At 40.4% G+C, this 18,606-nt stretch overlaps 1 protein-coding gene across 2 annotated transcripts in view; it reads right to left on the bottom strand.

The window, feature by feature from the left end:
• Nucleotides 1-16,035, bottom strand: part of KIFAP3 (kinesin associated protein 3) — a 69,780-nt gene extending 53,745 nt beyond the window's left edge. The window contains exons 1-10 of one of the 2 annotated variants that reach the window (XM_062602280.1): nucleotides 15,879-16,035; nucleotides 11,233-11,364; nucleotides 10,014-10,168; nucleotides 8,626-8,681; nucleotides 7,998-8,139; nucleotides 6,993-7,092; nucleotides 5,355-5,479; nucleotides 4,787-4,885; nucleotides 3,860-4,038; nucleotides 1,359-1,521 (exon numbers count right to left, since the gene is read on the bottom strand). In XM_062602280.1, coding sequence (XP_062458264.1) covers nucleotides 1,359-1,521; nucleotides 3,860-4,038; nucleotides 4,787-4,885; nucleotides 5,355-5,479; nucleotides 6,993-7,092; nucleotides 7,998-8,139; nucleotides 8,626-8,681; nucleotides 10,014-10,168; nucleotides 11,233-11,364; nucleotides 15,879-15,910 — 1,183 coding nt within the window. In that variant the 5' untranslated portion in view covers nucleotides 15,911-16,035. The remainder of the gene's footprint in view (nucleotides 1-1,358; nucleotides 1,522-3,859; nucleotides 4,039-4,786; nucleotides 4,886-5,354; nucleotides 5,480-6,992; nucleotides 7,093-7,997; nucleotides 8,140-8,625; nucleotides 8,682-10,013; nucleotides 10,169-11,232; nucleotides 11,365-15,878) is intronic. The other variant, XM_062602279.1, reaches the window with a different exon arrangement.
• Between the last annotated feature and the right edge of the window lie 2,571 nt (nucleotides 16,036-18,606).

Genomic DNA, 18,606 nt, shown 5'->3' with positions numbered 1-18,606 from the left:
TCAAGCACAAAGATGGTTATGGGACAGAAAGCATAAAAAGATCGGAGGCATTTCAGGATATATCAGGTAGCTGTTAGTTTAATCACCAACAAGATCAAGGCCTCCAAAGCAGTGTAAATTTTCATACTAAACAGCAATACACTCATGTTGAGGGTGAATGTAAACTTGAGAAGGCAACCAATTCTAACAGACTATAGTCAAAGCTAGGGGGGAAAGCACACAGATTCACTATTCCATTCCAGTTGTTCCAATCATACCCAGATACACCATCAGCACTGGATTTAGTACATCCCAAACCCAACATAACTCAGAAAGACTTAACAAAAATCTTCCATCAGTGTCTCATACATTCAGGGCTCCATAATACAAGATCCTCAACTTCCACCTAACAATGAGCACCCAGCTCATGGCCAAATCCTACTAAACATTTAGTGTATCTACCAGAGCAGCCTCTAGATAGTGTCAGCCAAAGCACAAAGAGCAGTAAAACCTTCCTCCTGAGAACTCCAGTGTACAAGAAGGATCAAATTTGACAACCCCCTGCTTTTTCCACACTCCTTATTGGTTTTCCCCTACAGACAACAAAAAGTTTCACTTGTATCCAAAGTCCTCACATGATGTTAACAGTTACAGACTGTCAAGTTGAATAATAAAAAAAAAAATGAGAGTATTAAGGAAGGAAGCTCTTTGGCAAAGAGAAAAGTGATGTAGCAACTTTCAGGCACACTATATCATGATGTGAACTGCTTCACCATCCCTTCTGAAATGTCTACATTGCAACAGAAGAACACATACTGTCGTGGTTTAAGCCGAGCCATAAATCAGAACCATACAGTCTCTCTCTCACACCCCCCCTCTCCCCTGGCTCCTGAAGGGATGGGGAGAAGAATTCAAAAGAACGTAACTCCCACAGGTTGAGATAAGAACACTCCAGTACTAAGGTATAACACAAACCAATACTGCTACCACCAATAATAATAATGATAAGGGAAATAACAAGGGAAGAGAATACAACCGCTCACCACCCACCGACTCATACCCCACCCAACTGAGCAGTGAACTAGTCCTGCTGGGTAACTGCCCCCAGTTTATATACTGGGCATGACGTGCTGTGGTATGGAATATCTCTTTAGTCAGTTTGGGTCAGGTGCTCTGTCTCTGCTTCCTCCCAGCTTCCCCTCCTTCCTGGCATAGCATGAAACTCAGAAAGTCCTTGGTCAGACTAAACATGACTTTGCAACAACTAAAAACATCAGTGTTATCAGCACTGTTCCCAGGCCAAAAGTCAAAACCACAGCACTGCACCACCTACTAAGAAGGAGAAAAATGACTGCTAATACTGAACCCAGGACACATACCTAGAAGCGCAGTTAGTTTGGGAAGTAGACCAACTTGCACCATTTTATTTCTCAGGCTTGTGTCAAAGGAGAGATTTAGCAAGAGTCGAAGAGTGACATTCAGCAGGTCATCATGTTCACAGGGTACCATTTTCACAAGTTTTTCAACAATATCCATTTCAACCTGCGTATCAAGAAAAAGAAAAAAACATAATCCATCCAAACTTAGAATTGTCTTCAGTATAAAAGACCTCTCAGTGTCTTACATATTTACATACACACATATGCAAATGCATATCAAATTTGTACCCATAATGTCAATGCTTTTTCATCTGAAGTCGCTTTGCTTACGTCTTTGTGGTTGAAGTCTTCTAGATTGGGCTATTGGGTAATGTTGATTTAAAAAGATTTTGAACCAAATAGTTCAGATGCATTGGAAATATTCCTTACAGCTGGAACACTGTAAGAATGTGATCGAGACATCACTTGCAAGATTAGACTGGGGTAGGGGTAACAACTCATTTAAATGTAAACACAAGCAATTCTAGAACAAGTGACATTAAAGTCAGAGATACCCAACCAAGACAGGCAGAAAACTGGCATTCAAAAAGAATTTGAGACCTTTCATTATGAATTTAAATTGAATTCCTAGACAGAACTTTGGATATGCTTTCAGAAGAGGCATGTGTCCTGCATGTTAATTTAATAAAAGCATGAAAGTCATCTTGAAACATGTATCACTCTCAAATTAAAAAATGTAATCCAGGAACTTAGAAGTGGTATCAGTTTTTGAGATCACATTCACTTTAGCAGCCAGAGAAAAGTCATCTTAGCATTGACTAGCAAAACTTCAAAAAGTTTTTATCATTTTTTAAGCATAATTTCTTTTATTTGACATAATCTTCCAAATGCATTTTCTTTTTTTCCCAGAACCTTCTTTGGCCAGAAGGAGGCACACAAAATTACTTTGCATTCTTCAAACTTTTGCATGTATTTAACTAGCCTTCCATTTATAAATACACAGAGAACGAATACTAAGAAACTACAGCTTGCCCCACACTGCATACTGCAATAATCAAACAACTGACTATAATCAAATAACTTTGACCAAAAACAATCAGACAGCAAGAACTCCTATTTCACAGCTTTGAACTGAATACAATTAATAAATTCCTAAATTAAATTAATAAATATCCCTACTCAAATACCAAAGAGAAAAGTGTGCTATAAATATACATAGATTATTCAGTTTTACTTAGAATAAGGCATTGCACAACTAATCTTGGTTCATTTTGCCTTTGACAGTTTTGTGTTATTGCCTGATACAAATACTAAAATACCTTCTCCTACACTGGTAGCCTTCCTTAATAATACTGTGCAGAGAAAAGTAGCATCCTTATTACCAGTAAGGAATGCTCAAGCGGACAGCTGACCTGAAGCATACAAACCTCTTCAAAAGTCTTTTCAAAACTGTTAACAACACTCTGCAATTAATTCAACAACTTTGTTTCATTTTTCTTTCTGCTAAATCAAATGGAATGCAGAAGGTGTGCCAGCAAATCATCCTTATTTTCCTAATAAAGTCCTTCAGGACACTACACAAGTATAAACTAAATCAATGACCAATCACCTAATAAACAGTCTACATTCCGCCAAAACACATGCTTGGTGTCTGACTTTTGTTAAGAAATTGGATACCCATATATAAATAAGAGAGATACCTCGTTTACATTTTTCAGTGCATATGCATGAGAATGACAGTTCCAGTAACAAAGATGCAATTAATTTTCTATTGCATTTACACAGACCTTTTCATCTCACCGTTTAAGTGTAACATTAATCTCAGATTACTTCTTGGATAAGGAAAATTTATCATTTTCATTTAACAAGCTGGCATAAAGGTATGGAAGTGAAAACATGTATCTACTAAAAGCCGCTGGAAAAATCACTAAAGGAGATGCTTGGCTAGAGCTTAAAGTCATACGCACAGAGAAATATGCTATGATTTCAGAAGTTTGAGAGTTCACCTAAAAGATGCTTACGAAGAGTAACACCACCCACAGTTCATAGGAGCTACTGGCAGCATGAAGGAACAATTGTGCCTTTGAAGACCAAGCTGGCCTAGGAAATAAGTCTAGCAAACTGCAAAAGGATAACTATCTTTCTTTCCAAGGCAATATACGGCAGAGATAACCACATGTTGGCAAAAGAAGGTAGTCTGGGGGCAGGGCCATGGGCATCTCTAGAAGTGGGGGTATGAAAAGACTCTAGGGTGCTGTCTTCAAAATTTGGAATTTCATTTTGAGGTAACTTCACCATTAGAGATAACAGTTCTTCAGAAAATGTTGCAATATGTTATGGGCTGGATGGTGCACTTTTACTCATTTTACCAGTAACAGAGAAGATAATCAGTGCTACAAATATTTAGGGTGGGGACAGAAATGTCTCCCTCTTCCCTCCAACCACACAGTCTGTACTTTTCTAATATTGTAGTAGAGTGCTACGAGTGCTCTGAGCCTTACCATATCATTTTTGTTCTCCATAAAAATGCTGAGTTTCTTCAAGAAAGATACAACCAGCATAAGCAGCTCAAAATTTTCACGGTCCAGTGCTTTCACTAACATATGGACAATGTTCTTGTTTCTCATCTTCAGCTCAGTTCGAGTATCCTCAGCAAGGTTTAGGAGCAGATAAAGTGCAACTAACAAAGTCCAATACAAATCACATCATGAGATCACAGACGAGAACTAAACAAGTCTCTATATACGCATTAACTGCTTAAGACTTTCAGAAGTGTTCTGCTACCTTCACAATGCATTTTGAAGGAAACTGACCATGAATGGTTTTTATCCCTGTTTAGAAAGCTGAATTCTAATAGTAGTTTTGAAAAAAAATAAAAATAAAAATATGATCACTAGAAGCTTTTTACACTTTTTTTTCTTTCAGTTCCAATGGGAACTATTAAAAAGCCCTTCCTGGAAAAGCTTTGCCACTCAGATCATTTCAATCTAACACTAACTATACTTTAGTACAAAAACTGAGACAGAATGAAAGCTCTCCAACTTGAATCAGATACAGGCCAAGTTAAAAAGAAAACAAAACCAAAAACCAAACAGAAAACCCAACATAAAACAAAATACCCCCCCCCATCAAATGTACAAAACCAGAATACCCAAACTCCTCCCAAACCAAAATTACGAGCAAAGAAAAGTTAAGCGGATCACTTTTGCTATTTTTCCTCTAAGACTCACAGATCATTTAAAAAATTGTTAGTACACTGTCAAATAATCTGATTAAGCGCTCATCTTCTCCCTATTCTTTGGCATGCTCTTCCATATATTATCCACACGTTCAGTATGTTTAATGCCTCCTGGTTGTAACAAGCACTTAATAAAACCCACTACCCACATCCACCAACAAGGAAATAATTTTCTATTTGGTTTTGGTACCTCTGAGTAGCTGTTCCTGCTTGACAACCAGCCCTTGATATTTCTTGTAAGTTTTCTCATAGTCCTTTTTCAGGGTTTGATTTTCAGGATCTTCATCAAGTAAATTGCAGAAGTTAAGAAGTTCAGATAAAAGTTAAATAGCCTAAATGACTACAATCCTCAGGGTGTTATTCAAGCATTAGTAAAAAGCAAGGGATCTGTGGAATAGCCAGTGTAAACACACTACTTCAGCAACATCTTACTATGGTTGTAATCTATGGCATAATTTTTTTTTCTCCTCCTCATCCTGGATATATCACATTCTAATAGTCAGGACAAATGCTCCTAAAACATACCACTGATGAAATAAAACTTTGTTGTTGTTGTTTTAGTAACTATAACTTAATGTCTTCAGCAGCCCAAATTTCTCACTCTTGGTCTTTTTCATATTATATTTTTCACTTTATTAGAAATAGTAAATTCTACTGATTTCACAGAAGCTGCTGTCTGCTCATCTCATATAAATCAACAACAGCTTATCAAGGCAAGTCAGAAGCCATCAAGCTGCCCCAGCATATCAAAAGGATATCAGCTTTCTTCTTCTTAGAAAGTTCTTCCTGCCAAAGCTCGTGTCTCTTCAGTTCATGGTCTATGATATTCATACACAGAGCTCCAATTTTGTAGTGTGTGATTATTCCATGAAATTGAGAAAAACTACATTGAAGAAAAAACAACTTGTTAGGAAAAAGAAAAATGCAAACCATCCCAAATCTGTTTTGACATCTATGGTAGCAATGTCCCAACATCACACTACATGAAGTATTAAATAAATAAATAAATAAATATTTACTGTCTGCCCCACTATAACATTCCTCTATTCAAAAATTGTTTCAAAAGGCAGTTTCTGTAAACATGAATATTTTTTCCAAACTTGTAGAAGGAAAGCAATAACATGTTTTTCCAAGTCAAAATAAAGAACACATTCCGATTTTTATGCATAAAGGATTGGTTTCCAATCAGCCCCACTTTCCATATTGTAAGTGCTTCAGAGGAATCCCTACTTACCAGACATATAATAGAGGCCTAAAAACAAGTTGCAATGCAAATTACACCTGAATTATTTCTAGGCAGGGTATGCTGAAACACTGACATAGCTAAACAAGAACAAGCACCCACTTCACTTTTGAATACCACTTCTTCCCTGTAGGAATGCTGAGGGAAATAAAGTGGCAGCTCAGCCTACAAGCTATGGGTGAGAACCCTTACTAGTTTCTTCTCAGCTCTACTACACATTGCCTCACTGTGGGGGTTCTTTTTGTGCCTCAATTTTGTCATTTATGAAAAATGTGTTTCTACACAGCTTTTTTTCCTGTTTCAGTGAGGTTTTGTAGTGCACTGCAGAAAACAAATGCAAAAACACTAAGCAGAGACACCTGGGTCAGAGCAATCCCAGGCACAGCTACAGGTTGGGCAGAGAAGAGATTTAGAGCAGCCCTGAGGAGAAGGACTTGGGAGTGTTGGTTGATGAGAAAATGAACATGAGCCGGCAGTGTGTGCTCGCAACCCAGAAACAACCATATCCTGGGCTGCATTAAAAGGAGCGTGACCAGCAGGTCAAAGGAGGTGATCCTGCCCTCTCTCTCTGTGCCCACTCTGCTCTCGTGAGACCTCACTTGGAGTATTGTGTGCAGTTCTGGTGTCCTCAACATAAAAAGGACATGGAACTGTTGGAACAAGTTCAGAGGAGGGCCACGAGGATGCTCAGGAGAGTGGAGCACCTCCTGTATGAAGATAGGCTGAGAAAGTTGGGGCTGTTCAGCCTGGAGAAGAGAAGGCTGCGTGGAGACCTCATAGCAGCCTTCCAGTATCTGAAGGGGAGCTATAGGGATGCTGGGGAGGGACTCTATTAGGGACTGTAGTGATAGGACAAGGGGTAACGGGTTAAAACTTGAACAGGGGAAGTTTAGATTGGATATAAGGAGGAAATTCATTCCTGTTAGGTTGGTGAGGCACTGGAATGGGTTGCCCAGGTAAGTTGTGAATGCTCCAATCCCTGGCAGTGTTCAAGGCCAGGTTGGACAGAGCATTGGGTGGCACGGTTTAGTGTGAGGTGTCCCTGCCCATGGCAGGGGAGGTGGAACTAGATGATCTTAAGGTTCTTTCCAACCCTAACTATTCTATGATTCTAAGTTCCTTATGTCCCTATACACAGAGACACTGCACTCACCTTGAAAAGCAGAAGAAAATATAAATTATATTGGTAGCAAGTTCCACGCTTTGTTTCCAGTCTTCCCTCAGCACTCTAGCCAATGCACCCAGGGCAGCTTCTGAAGTGAAACAGGATTTATATGAGCATCAGCATTTTACCTCCCTCCTTTTGCCTTGTGAGGTTTAGAATTTGGATATACCTTATTCTACATCTATCAGTTTTCTAAATGAAAGATTTTCAGAGGTATCTCACTTTAACATGTAACGCTGCTTACAAGTTATGTTTGGAGATGGTACTAAAACAGAGTACCCTGGGTGGTCATCCGGTTACAAACCCTAGGAAGAGTCCACATGCAAGAAAGCTGCAACCAAACACAAAGGTCATCTTAAAACTACCACTAAACTTATCATCCTGTGGCTTGTGCCAGCTGTATGTTCCATACTACTCTACGGGTCCTACCTAAAACATCACCACTTTAGTTTCCAAATCCCCTTTAAATGCTACATTGAGAAGTATAACTTTTCATTCACATATTTTTTTCATCCACATTTATCTTTTTTTCCCATAGCAAGTTTGTTTTATTAAATAATTTGTTTTATATTTCTTGTCATACTTTTCTCCAGCTCACTCTTCTTTCCCATTGAAAACTGGACACCTATACTTATATCAGCCTGCAAATCCCGTTTTCAAAGCAAGTTTCCTGATCTTCATGATACAACTCTACACTCTTATCTTCGACAACAATGGCAACTGAAGTTGATTTAGCATCAAAATAACAAGGACCAGGAAAAAAAAAAAGCAAAACCAGCTGAAGCCTATTGAGGACAGGAAGATTTCTGTGTTAGGCCCACCTAAGAACAGTATCCATTTGTGGAGAGATCCAGCTGGGCTTTGACAGACAGCTTATGTACTCAGAAGCAAGGCCTATCAAACTAGAGAAAATCCCAAGTTAAAGGTGAACTATTTTTCCCTTGAGAAGAAAGCACCACATTAAGAGAAGTTACCACTGGGTTTAAAAATTACCATTGATAAGCAGTTCTTCCAAATTATCCGGATTCCTAGCCAGCTGAAGGACAAGGGCAGAGCCACGCACTTTGTCAGGAATGTCTTCATACAGTAACTCAATGTACTCATCCATGTCATTGATATTGGCAACTTCATCAATCTGAAAGCAGTCATAAGTGACAGTTTCACAGGGAAAATTATGCCAATTCAACACAATCAATCACAACAGTATTCAATCCCCAAAGAGTCCACAGCTTTGAGTTAAGATCTTAGGAAAAAATAAAATTCAAGGAAAAAAAATCAACACATCCAGAATAACTGCCAATGAACACCAGGAAATTTGAGATTTAATTACAAAAAACAAAGGATGCTTAGACACGACTCCCTGTGTCCTGTCTGATGTTCCAGAGCTCTCTTGCCGTCCTGCTGCATGCTACAGTTGGAGAGGGAAGTATGCAAGTCAAGTATTTTACCCCTTATGGAGACAATTTTTATTCCATTCTGCAATATTCCCAAACCAAGTTCTTTGTTTAAAAAAACAGGCAGCATAAACACCTGAAGATTCAGTATTTTCTCTTCCCTCCTCCCTAGTATCTACTTAAGAAGTAAATGGGTTTTGCATTTTTCTTCTACCACCAATATTTACCTCCATTCCTTCAAATGGGGATGGATCTTTTGGCTTACTGGATTTCTCTTTCTTTTCTATTAAGAAAAAGACAGGGTTGCAGTTAAGACTATGCATGTGCACATACACACACACACAAAAAAGCCCAGTATTCTCACAGTAAACATTCTGATTAAATCAAGAATTTAAATCAAGTCCTTTTGTGTCATGCTGACCTGTCAGACTAACACAGCTAAGATATGTCAGGTTTCTGAAGCTGGACAGCATACAGGAAGCAAAATAAATCTTAGATGCCTTCTCACTCCTTACTCTAAATGATCAGTTGCAGCCCAGTCAGCTAGGGAGACAAAGGCTAATAACTGTTAGTGAAAGCCCAGAGTGGCAAAACTCACTTTCACAGTGAGATACATTAGCAGCTTTGATTCTGCTTGTGCACTGTGGCAAAGCTGCCCTGTGATACACCAAGACATATATATACAGACACATATATATACATGTGTGTATGTGTAATGTATACATATATATGTATACATACATGTATATAACATATACACCAACACAGGATCATAGAATAGAATCACGAAATTGTTAAGTTGGACAGGATGTTAAGATCCTCTAGTTCCAACCCCCTGCATGTATATGTTATACAGAAGAGGGTAAAACACCCAAAACACCTACAATCAAAGCATACAAATAACATTAATCTTTGTTTTAATCTTATCCCACTAAGATAATAACTCAACTTGAGAACAAAGCTAATCATTTAATGACTGCAAGAAACCTTGCTAGCCACAAGGTAACGCAGGACTGGACGTTAAATATGAAATTGTCCCCTGAGCAGAAAGTTTAAGATGAACTTAAAACAGAAATAGGATCATTAAGATGCCAGGAACTTAAGATGACAACTATTCCAAGCTCTTTGCTACACCAAAGCTTGTCATGCTCTGAAAACTCCTCACTACAGCTTTACAGACAGTGCAAAGTCAGCCTAGGAACACTATCTACCCTTGCAACAGACAATGACAGATCTTTCTAGGAAGATCAACATACAGTCTTTTGATGTCACTGCACGTGCAGGTGCAACAATAAAAGGCTGTGCCAAATAATGGAATCTGTACCTCTCAAGTCCTACTAAAGCACAAGGCAGGCGGTAATAAGCATCAATACTAAGACCAACTAACTAAAAAGGTAAGCTCTGGTTTAAAAAAAGATAATTCCCACCAGTTTCACTCCAAGATTTTATTCTTTCCCAAGTGTGATTTACCTATACATCTTCCCCACTCTTATCTCCAGAGTACTCGTAAGTTAGGATCAAGCAAGTTAGGATCTCAGCTAGAAAAATTTCACACAGTATTTGTTCAGTGCTGAAGCAACCCAGCCCCAAGCTACTTTGTTCCTGTATTATTTACCTTTTCCTGCTGAGGCATCTCTGCGATTCTGCAGATAGTATAACAGCTGTTCTACTTCAGGCAGTTTGGAGGGGTGAATGAGCTTGCATTCTTCAACCACCTTTCGAGCCAGGGAAGCAATGTCTGTATTGGCATTAAGACTCTTCAGCCGAATGCTGCAACAGAGATGGGTATCTCTTCAGCGTCTAAATTTTTCTATCTTCTGTTCTTTATGTTTACACAGTCATGAATTTCGTGAAGCAGAAATGATCCTGATACCACCAACGGCTGTGCCATGACTTGCAAACATAATGTCAAAGCAGTGGCTCTCTACAACTCCAAATGGCAAGTAACTGTCAAACAGATTTGGCAGAGCATAACTGTCCAACTGACAAGCAGCAACACTAAATGCAGCTGCACAAACAGATCCTTTATAACCATCTCAGACACAGCAGCCAATTTATTTGCAATAAAAAAATATGCACAGGACTGCAAAGGAATACAGCATACACAAAAAATAACAACAGGATGGATCAAAAAGGAATTCCACCACATTGCATATGCAAGTTATGCTGATTCACCTGAAAACAGATATTCTCAGAAATTTGAGATAATTTAAAGAGTCTCTTTTTCTTCCTCAATTCTTCTTCTTACATGCACTTACACATGCAGTCACTTCAGCTCAAGTTTTCAAAAAGAATTCAGTATAGAAATAAACCTACGAAAGGTCCAAACTTACATCTTGGAAATTAAAGTCATAATAGTTCTATGGGCTTTTTCAATGGGAAATATTTTAATGCTCTTAAAAGAAAAATATCAGGTAAAAGTAAAATGCAGATACTATAGTGAAATTACTAGCAGTACTGACAGATGAAAACAAGAAAAGAGCCAATGACTAGAGTATAAGGCTGTCAGAAGGTTCAACAGCATTACTTGCTCCAACATTAACCACCTGATTAGGAACCAATAACTTCACCCTTCTCTATCTCAAGTTCCCATCATATAAAATGGGAGTAATCACTTTTCTTTACAAACCACCTTAAAGTACGTGGATGAAAAGCACTTTACAATATGTGTTTTAGATGTTAACTTCCCCTGGCTTCTAAACCCTCCACTAACCTAGCATAAGTTTTGTAAATATTAGAATATATGATTTCTTACAGGCTACTGATGCTTTGAGTTATTGAATTTATGACTAGGAAAAAATGGAAAAAGCTATCAGAACTTGCTATGACCTTACATTTTCTGACATTCCTTGCGCTCCCCCAGCACAGGGTCTCCCATCTCTCCAAGAATCATTGCTTCCACTTCATAGTGGACAATGAGGGCTTTCTCAGATGGATGTACATCTATGTTGCCTCCTTTTACCTTCCTGCAATGAAGAAGAAAAAAATTACTGAAAAGCTCAGAAAACATATCAGAACAGATAAGTAACAAGGACCTGTCTCCTTAACCCAAGCACTGCCCTCCTTCTGTACCACATTTCATTTCACACAGCTGTACCAAAGCTTAGTGCTAGTGTCATATTCTTGACTTATTATGTCTACTAGAATCAGAAACACTCAAATCACTGGTCAAGCCTTAGTCACTGAAGTCAAGTAAGAAACAAACAGAATAAATCCTTGATTTCCAAGTCTCGCAGCTCTCTTTAAGAACTACAATCAGGAAAAAGATGCACTTGACAGAGAGGGTGAATTTCCCAATTGATTCCCTGTTACATTGTCAGTACTGAGAAATCTTCTGCTAATGACACTGATTGAGTGCAGTCATTTACAAATGGAAATTCTTGTAAGAATTTCTTAGCTAAATCTTAACAGTTAAAAACCTACTAAGAATGAATTACAAATAATTTTAATTTTTCTCCTGAAGCGCAAACCTGTCTGATATTGTTCTTCACCTCACTGTGTCTGTTGCCAGGCTTGGGGAATTACCAGATCAACAGCTGCCATCAGCAGATATAAATCAAGCATGTCTACATGTTTTACTACAGCTACAGATACTTTGGAAAAGCATCCTCCAGGAAAGCACTCTGGGAATGCCACTGCCTAAAGGACCTATCCTGCTCTCTCCTACTTTGTGACACCAACTCCATATTCACACAGAGATACAAGGGTCATGAGGATAGGCCATGGATAAAAGGCCATGAAGATACACGTTATTTCTGGTTTTGAGTGATAGCAGAACCACATCCAGAGAATGGCTTTTATAGTGCATGTGTGAGTTGTTTGTTTGGTTTTGGGTTTTGTTTGGGTGTTGGTTTATTGGCACAATCTGTGCAATAAAAATAAAAATACAAAAAAAAAAAAACCACCAACCAAACAAAAAACAAACCAACCACCAAACCAGACAAAAAAAAACCCAACCAACCAACAAATAAAAAAAAAAAAATACCAAAAAATCCCACACAAAAGAATGCCCCCCACCCCCCACCCCAGATTTACAGGTGCCTTCACCAGTAGCTGTATCAGCATACATTAGAGAACAGCTGGCTATAGCATTGGGTCAATTAGACCAGGGAAAACTACTTCAGCCTCACAGAGCTACAAATGTCAGCAAATCCAGATACAGCCTTCAATGTAAGCGCTCTCTTCAGAAAATGCTTGAAATGTGTGCCTCCAGCTACTACAGCAGTGCTTCCCCTTCTGCTGAATACGAGCACAAAATTACCTTTTTCCTGAGATACAGCTGCCCAAAAAAGCCCACAAACCACAGAAAGGTCTGCTGTGGGAAATAAGGAAACTAGTTCAATACCAGACTTACAAGGACATAAAGCTACAGGGCAAACAAATATAGCTCACTGCTAAAAGCAGCATCTTCCTTGAGACTGTAGCAGAACTCCATTTACCACTTAAGATTTTTTTAAAGAAACCTGTGTTTTCTTCCCTTTAACAGTATTTTGAAGCAGATGCTTCAGAACAGTCTGTTCTCACAAGGTTCAGCCTTTCAGAGCAGAAAGCTTACAACAAATCTATTTGAAAAGAACAACTTCTTACTCCTCACTCCCAACAGTATTTCCCCCATATTTAGATCTACCAGGAGATCCCAACCACAAATGATCCTCATGACAGGCAAACCTCTGTAAATTGACAGCTTGGTAATATTTACAGATATAAAGAAAAGGATGGGTAGAGAACAAGTGGGCCTGAAGGAATGTGGCATCGTTTTACACGGACTAAAGCTGAACTAACAGCTCATCATTGCCAGAAGGATTAGATCTTCCCATGTTTTAACTGCTCCTTGCAGTCACCTTTGTTCAGCATGAGGGCTCATCAAAACCTTTCAAAACCAATTCCAGCAATCTGACAGAAAACTCTTCATGTTTTGGGCAGAGGGAGTTTTTTAATGTGTTACCGAATTAAAGTGCTCTACAAAGAGAGAATAACACTTCCGATCTATGAGCAGGGATAAACAGGATGGAGTGAGACCTCCTCCTTTTAGCAGCAGTAAAGCAGTGATGAGCTTAGCTACCAGCAGAACCTCAGCCTAAGACTGCTTAAACAGTTTTAGCATTTTCCATACGTAATTTTTTCTGTAAAACAGATGAATAAGCTGAAAAATCTACAGCTGCAGAGATTTTCTGCCCTCTCACATTGATAACCACTCTCACTATGTGAGCTATTTCCTAGTTAATGGAGTCACAAATCAATTCACATTCAAGTTCCCAATCTGAAAAATTTTACCTTGTGAACTGCTTGAAGACATACACTAAAATGCACTATCCAGCCACTAAAACTGTTTTCCATTTGGAAAACACTGCATTCATATTGCCAGCATGACAAAATAAAACAAACAAAAAAAATCTTTCAGATAAATGATCCCTCCTTCCCCATCGAATCCACAAACATCTACTTTATTGATTTTCTATACATCTTAAGTTTGTATATATATTCAAAAATATACTCATATATATATTCATAAAAAATTTTTAAATACAGACATTCTTGTAACTAATGGAAGTAGCAATGCACTGGGGACCTCTCACGCACAGGCCATCCTTTCACTTCACTGCCTGCTTTGTCAACAAGAATCCTACTCTGTTAGAGGTTTAAAAGAGGAAGGCCTTTTCTACAGACAAAAGCTATTCTAGATGAACTCACACAACCAAAGCTGGTGTGTGAATAACCTTTATCAACTAATTCCTTCAGGGGGAAAAAACCAAAACCAAACTATCCTAATCACAAGTGGCACAAATAGCACACATGGATAAGGCTGAAAATCCAGTAACAAATCCTAGCAAGTCAGACTTGGTGGGAGGGGGACTGCTCAAGGAGGATGACAAAGGGAAGGAGTACCAGACTCACACACAACCCTAGCCCTGTTAATCAGCACTGTGGATGTTTTGGCTTGTGCTCCCTTAAAAGAGAGAAAAGTATGCTTGTTGCAGGGATGACTACAAAATGAAGAAGAGTGTTCGAAAAATCACCTAAGATGGCACAAACAGAACATCCAAAGCCAGAAACAGGCACTCCTCTAAAGTTACAGCTACTTATGTAGTTACAGGTGGCCATTTATTTTTACCTGTTATTGCAATTATATGACAGAATTAATGTTCAAAGACTATCAAGAGGGGTATCCCACACTGTTTCTAATTATGAATCTTAATATGTGGCATATGAAAAGAAAGAAAAAAACAAATCTAAACAAAAACACTCCTCACCTCCCCCCACCCACCCCAAAAAAAAAACAAGAAAAAAACACACACAAACCAACAACAACAACAAAAAAAACCACAACCCAGAACTCCATGGGATTGAGGATGCAATGTCCTGACATCTTCTGGGATTGCTAGCACTTTTGCTTTGAAACAACTTATGGAGAGCCAACAGTCGCCTACTCAGACCCTATTAGGCTGACTGGTCCCACTGCCAGTAGACAGATAAAGGTACCATTCATTCATCACATCTTTAACATCAAATTCTGATCGCCCACTTCATACCCATGGTTACCTATCAGGTCCATCTCGACTCCCAGATTACTGCATTCAACTCACCACATTACCTGTCCCATCCCTCCCACAATCTGCCACACCATGCCCTAATATCTCCTCCAAATCAATTCATCTCTCCAGATGCACCCTGAACATGCACTTACTGCCTATACTCCCTTCTCAGTCTCCAGCCTGTCTGTTCCCCAAAGCTACCACCTGCCCACAGCAATGCCCCTCCCCACTCCTAATAGCAACTATACCCTTTCAACTTGCTGGAACCTAAGTGCACCATCTCAAATGCACATCACAAAATGCCACCAGTCAGCCTCAAAGCAGTGCATCCCTCCAATCTACCACCTCCTTCAACCAGTTACCAGAAGCATGCCATCCATCCCATCTCTCAGCCCAGCCTAAACCCACTTTATAACCATTACTCATCCCTTACCCAGCCTCCCAGTACCCATACAAGCCTCCTGCCCACCAGACTAGACAACCACCCTTCGGACTGCCCCTAACAAATATACCTCTCATTTCCAAACCACTCATCCCAGAGCACCTCAGCTCCACACTCCATCAGCAGCCCACAACCCCTTCTTGCCCCTTTATCCCACAACTTCCCACTCAGCCCTCACCATAGGCTAAAATGCCACTGCCCCGTGGTCTCAGTCCCCTCGTACTACCCCAGTCCATAACCTCCCATCCATCCCCTACGACAGCCTGCAACACCTGTCTCCTCGCACACCCCTCAGCTCTCCACACAACGGCACGGCACACCACACCACCCCTCGGGACAACCTGCCGCGCCTCAGCCACACAGCCCCATGCCCAGCCTCCGCCGCAACCTGCCGCGCCTCAACCCCACGATCCCCTTCCAACCCAAACCCCCACAACCTGCCGCACCTCGGACCTACAATAACCATCTCTTTCTCCTCCCCGCCAAGGCCAGCCCCACAGGCTACCTCTTGAGGTACCGGACGTCCTCGCCCTGCATGGTGACAGAAGCAAGAGAAGGCCTCAGCAGGGCGCGGCCCCGCAGCGGTGCTGTTACCAGGGTGAGCGCGAGCCCCGCCCCGCGCACTCGGAGCGCGCACGCGCTACCGCCCCCGAGGCCCACGGGGACCTGCACGCATGCGCACTGCGCTGCCCCTCCTCGGGGGCCGGCTGCGCCGGGTGCCGTCCGCGAGCGGGGGTCGCAGCGCCCCCTGCAGGTGTGGCGGGAGCCGCTATTCCCCTGACCTCGGCCTCCCCCCCCCAGTGCCACCTCAGGGTGTCAGGGATGGGTAATGGTTTCCAGCCGCCGTGGTAGGCAAGCACCCCCGGCCGAGGACCCTCGCAGACTTGGGGTATAGCTGATCCCCCTGAGAGGCAAGGCTCTCCCAAGTGTCCAGCCTCAGGGTTTGCCCTCTCCATCATGGGAGACACAGGTGAGTGGGTATGGCTGCCTGCAGGCCCCATGCCGGGCAGGCAGGTGGTGCTGAGGAAAGTGGAGGCCCATGTACAGCATGGCCTCCATGGTTAAAGAGGTCCTTTAGGCTCTGAGGGAGAAGAAATAGTTGTGCCCTTACACAAGGATACCATCTCTTTCATACCTGGTATTTCAGGACATTGTGAGCAGCAGGGGTTAGGGGACTTCATGTTTTTCACTGTGGTATTTAGGGAAGTATTGAAGAAGGGCTCTTGTAGTGTCCTGATGCATTATGGACATCTGAGATGACACTTTTCCTCAGCACCATTTCATAGTTAAGCCCAACCTTAAAGCAGCCTTGGTCAGCAAGGTGTTTTGAAACATAGCCTTCCTCTTGGATCAGCAGCACCATTGCTCCAGGAGACATGGGGCTCCAGCCTTAGGAAGGTGGCTGGAAATCCAAAATTGTACAGCCAGCACCTAAATCCTCTGCCTCTTTACCTTGTATCCCAGCCACTCTATTAAACAACCAAACAGCATCATATCCAAGAGATATCAGAAACTGTATTAATGGACTGTAGTTGAACTAACAAGAAACTGTATAAGAGCAGTATCCAGTCTGGAATGAAGATTGCTCCAAGCTGTGTGTTCTAATATCCATGATGGAGGTAAAGCAAGCCTATCTCCAGCTGCCTAAAAGTCCTGCTGTCCATCTAGGTAGAAAAAAACTTGTAGAACTAGAGGCAGCAGTGTCTTCTCAGCTTTGTGAACTCTCTCTGTACTTTCTCAAAGGAGGGTTTCATTTCTGCTTGTATTTGTAAAAATAAAACTGTGTGGAATTGGAGAGATTGTTTATTTCAGTAATTGAGGAACAGGGATAGTTGTTTGGGTTTCAGAAGAAAAGGACAGTAACACTTCATAGCAACTAACAGTAGATGTATATAAGATGGAGGGCAGAATCCATGCACGTGTTGTTCTCTGGAATGCTCTTTGCTGTACTACAGCCCCATTACATACAACTGAAATGGCTGTCTACACAGAGTCATAGGGGTAATACAGAAATAAATAACACTCAGGTAACTAAGCTTTAGTTTTTATTGTGACAAAGTGTAAAGAATAAATGCTTAATGTCTACTGATCCTATCAAACACTAAAAAAATATGCTAAAAAAATTATATTTTCAGAATTTGTAACAGGGCAGCAAAAAATATTTTATGGTGTCCATACTGTGCCCTGCCTCTGGTTTACCAAAAAACAGGGAAAAAAAAAGTACCCTGTGAAATATAAAGTGCTACCTTAGAGCAATGAATTTACAAAACATTGCTAGAACATAACACTTTTATTACTGTCCTTATTATATTTTTTTTATTATGGTAGTATGTCATCTGTTAATGACCATAAAGAAAAATGTATATACAGTTACCTGTCAGAGCCACAATTCTTCAGTAATTTCAGCAGCTCTTCAGATAAGCAGGAGCCAAACATTAAACTCTCAAGTCATGTAACTAAATAGTCTAATATTTCCTGAGTACGGAGTACCTGACAGTCTCCATCTATTTCACTGAGAATTTCTTTTTTTTTAATCTGGCCACATATGACAACAAATGGAGAATAGTTTTAGACACCTATGAAAAAGTAGGTCAAGGATTACAAGATGAGAATGATAAACAGGAATGTGGGACCTGAAAAATATGAGGAAAGGAACATTTATTGCAGTTAAATGTGCCACGATCTTTGAGCTAAAATTGGCTGTTTGTCAAGGCCTGGAAGGAGAGCAAAGCCTGTCTCAGCCTGACAAGAAGCCAGATGAGAACACCTCAGCTTTGCAGTGACTGAGTCATAAGCAGTGCCAAGATCAGATAATTTTGTCAGTGACAACCAGTTGATGCTAGGTTTAGAAAACCACACTAAAAACCTTGTATTACACACTAGGTTCTTTGAAAATTAAATTGTAAACCAAATGTTTCCTGAGGTCTGGTTCTACAGCTTTTCTCTGAGCTGTTGATGTTGCTTTGCACAATTTCTTACATCCCTTATGTTATAATTCAGTGAGCTTCATGGTATTACCATAGGACCCTGGAGATTCTCCTCACCTGCATGTTAGAAGCATACATAAAAAGAACGAAAGAGTGGTATTTGAGGCAGAAGGATAATCAGGCTGCAAAGAGGAGATGGAATATGCACTACCTCTTTGTTTCTCCTTTTTTCTTTTGTTTGGTTGTTTTTTTCTTAGAGCAGTTGTAAGAAATACTATTCTAGAATCAAGTAGAAGAAAAGACTTT

Source organism: Pezoporus occidentalis, unplaced genomic scaffold (assembly GCF_034315485.1).
Source record: "Pezoporus occidentalis ecotype Australia unplaced genomic scaffold, CSIRO_AGI_Poc_V1 ctg76, whole genome shotgun sequence".
NCBI lineage: Eukaryota > Metazoa > Chordata > Aves > Psittaciformes > Psittacidae > Pezoporus > Pezoporus occidentalis.
Note: the sequence above shows the minus strand (reverse complement) of the source record. Positions and strands in the feature narration are given on the sequence as shown.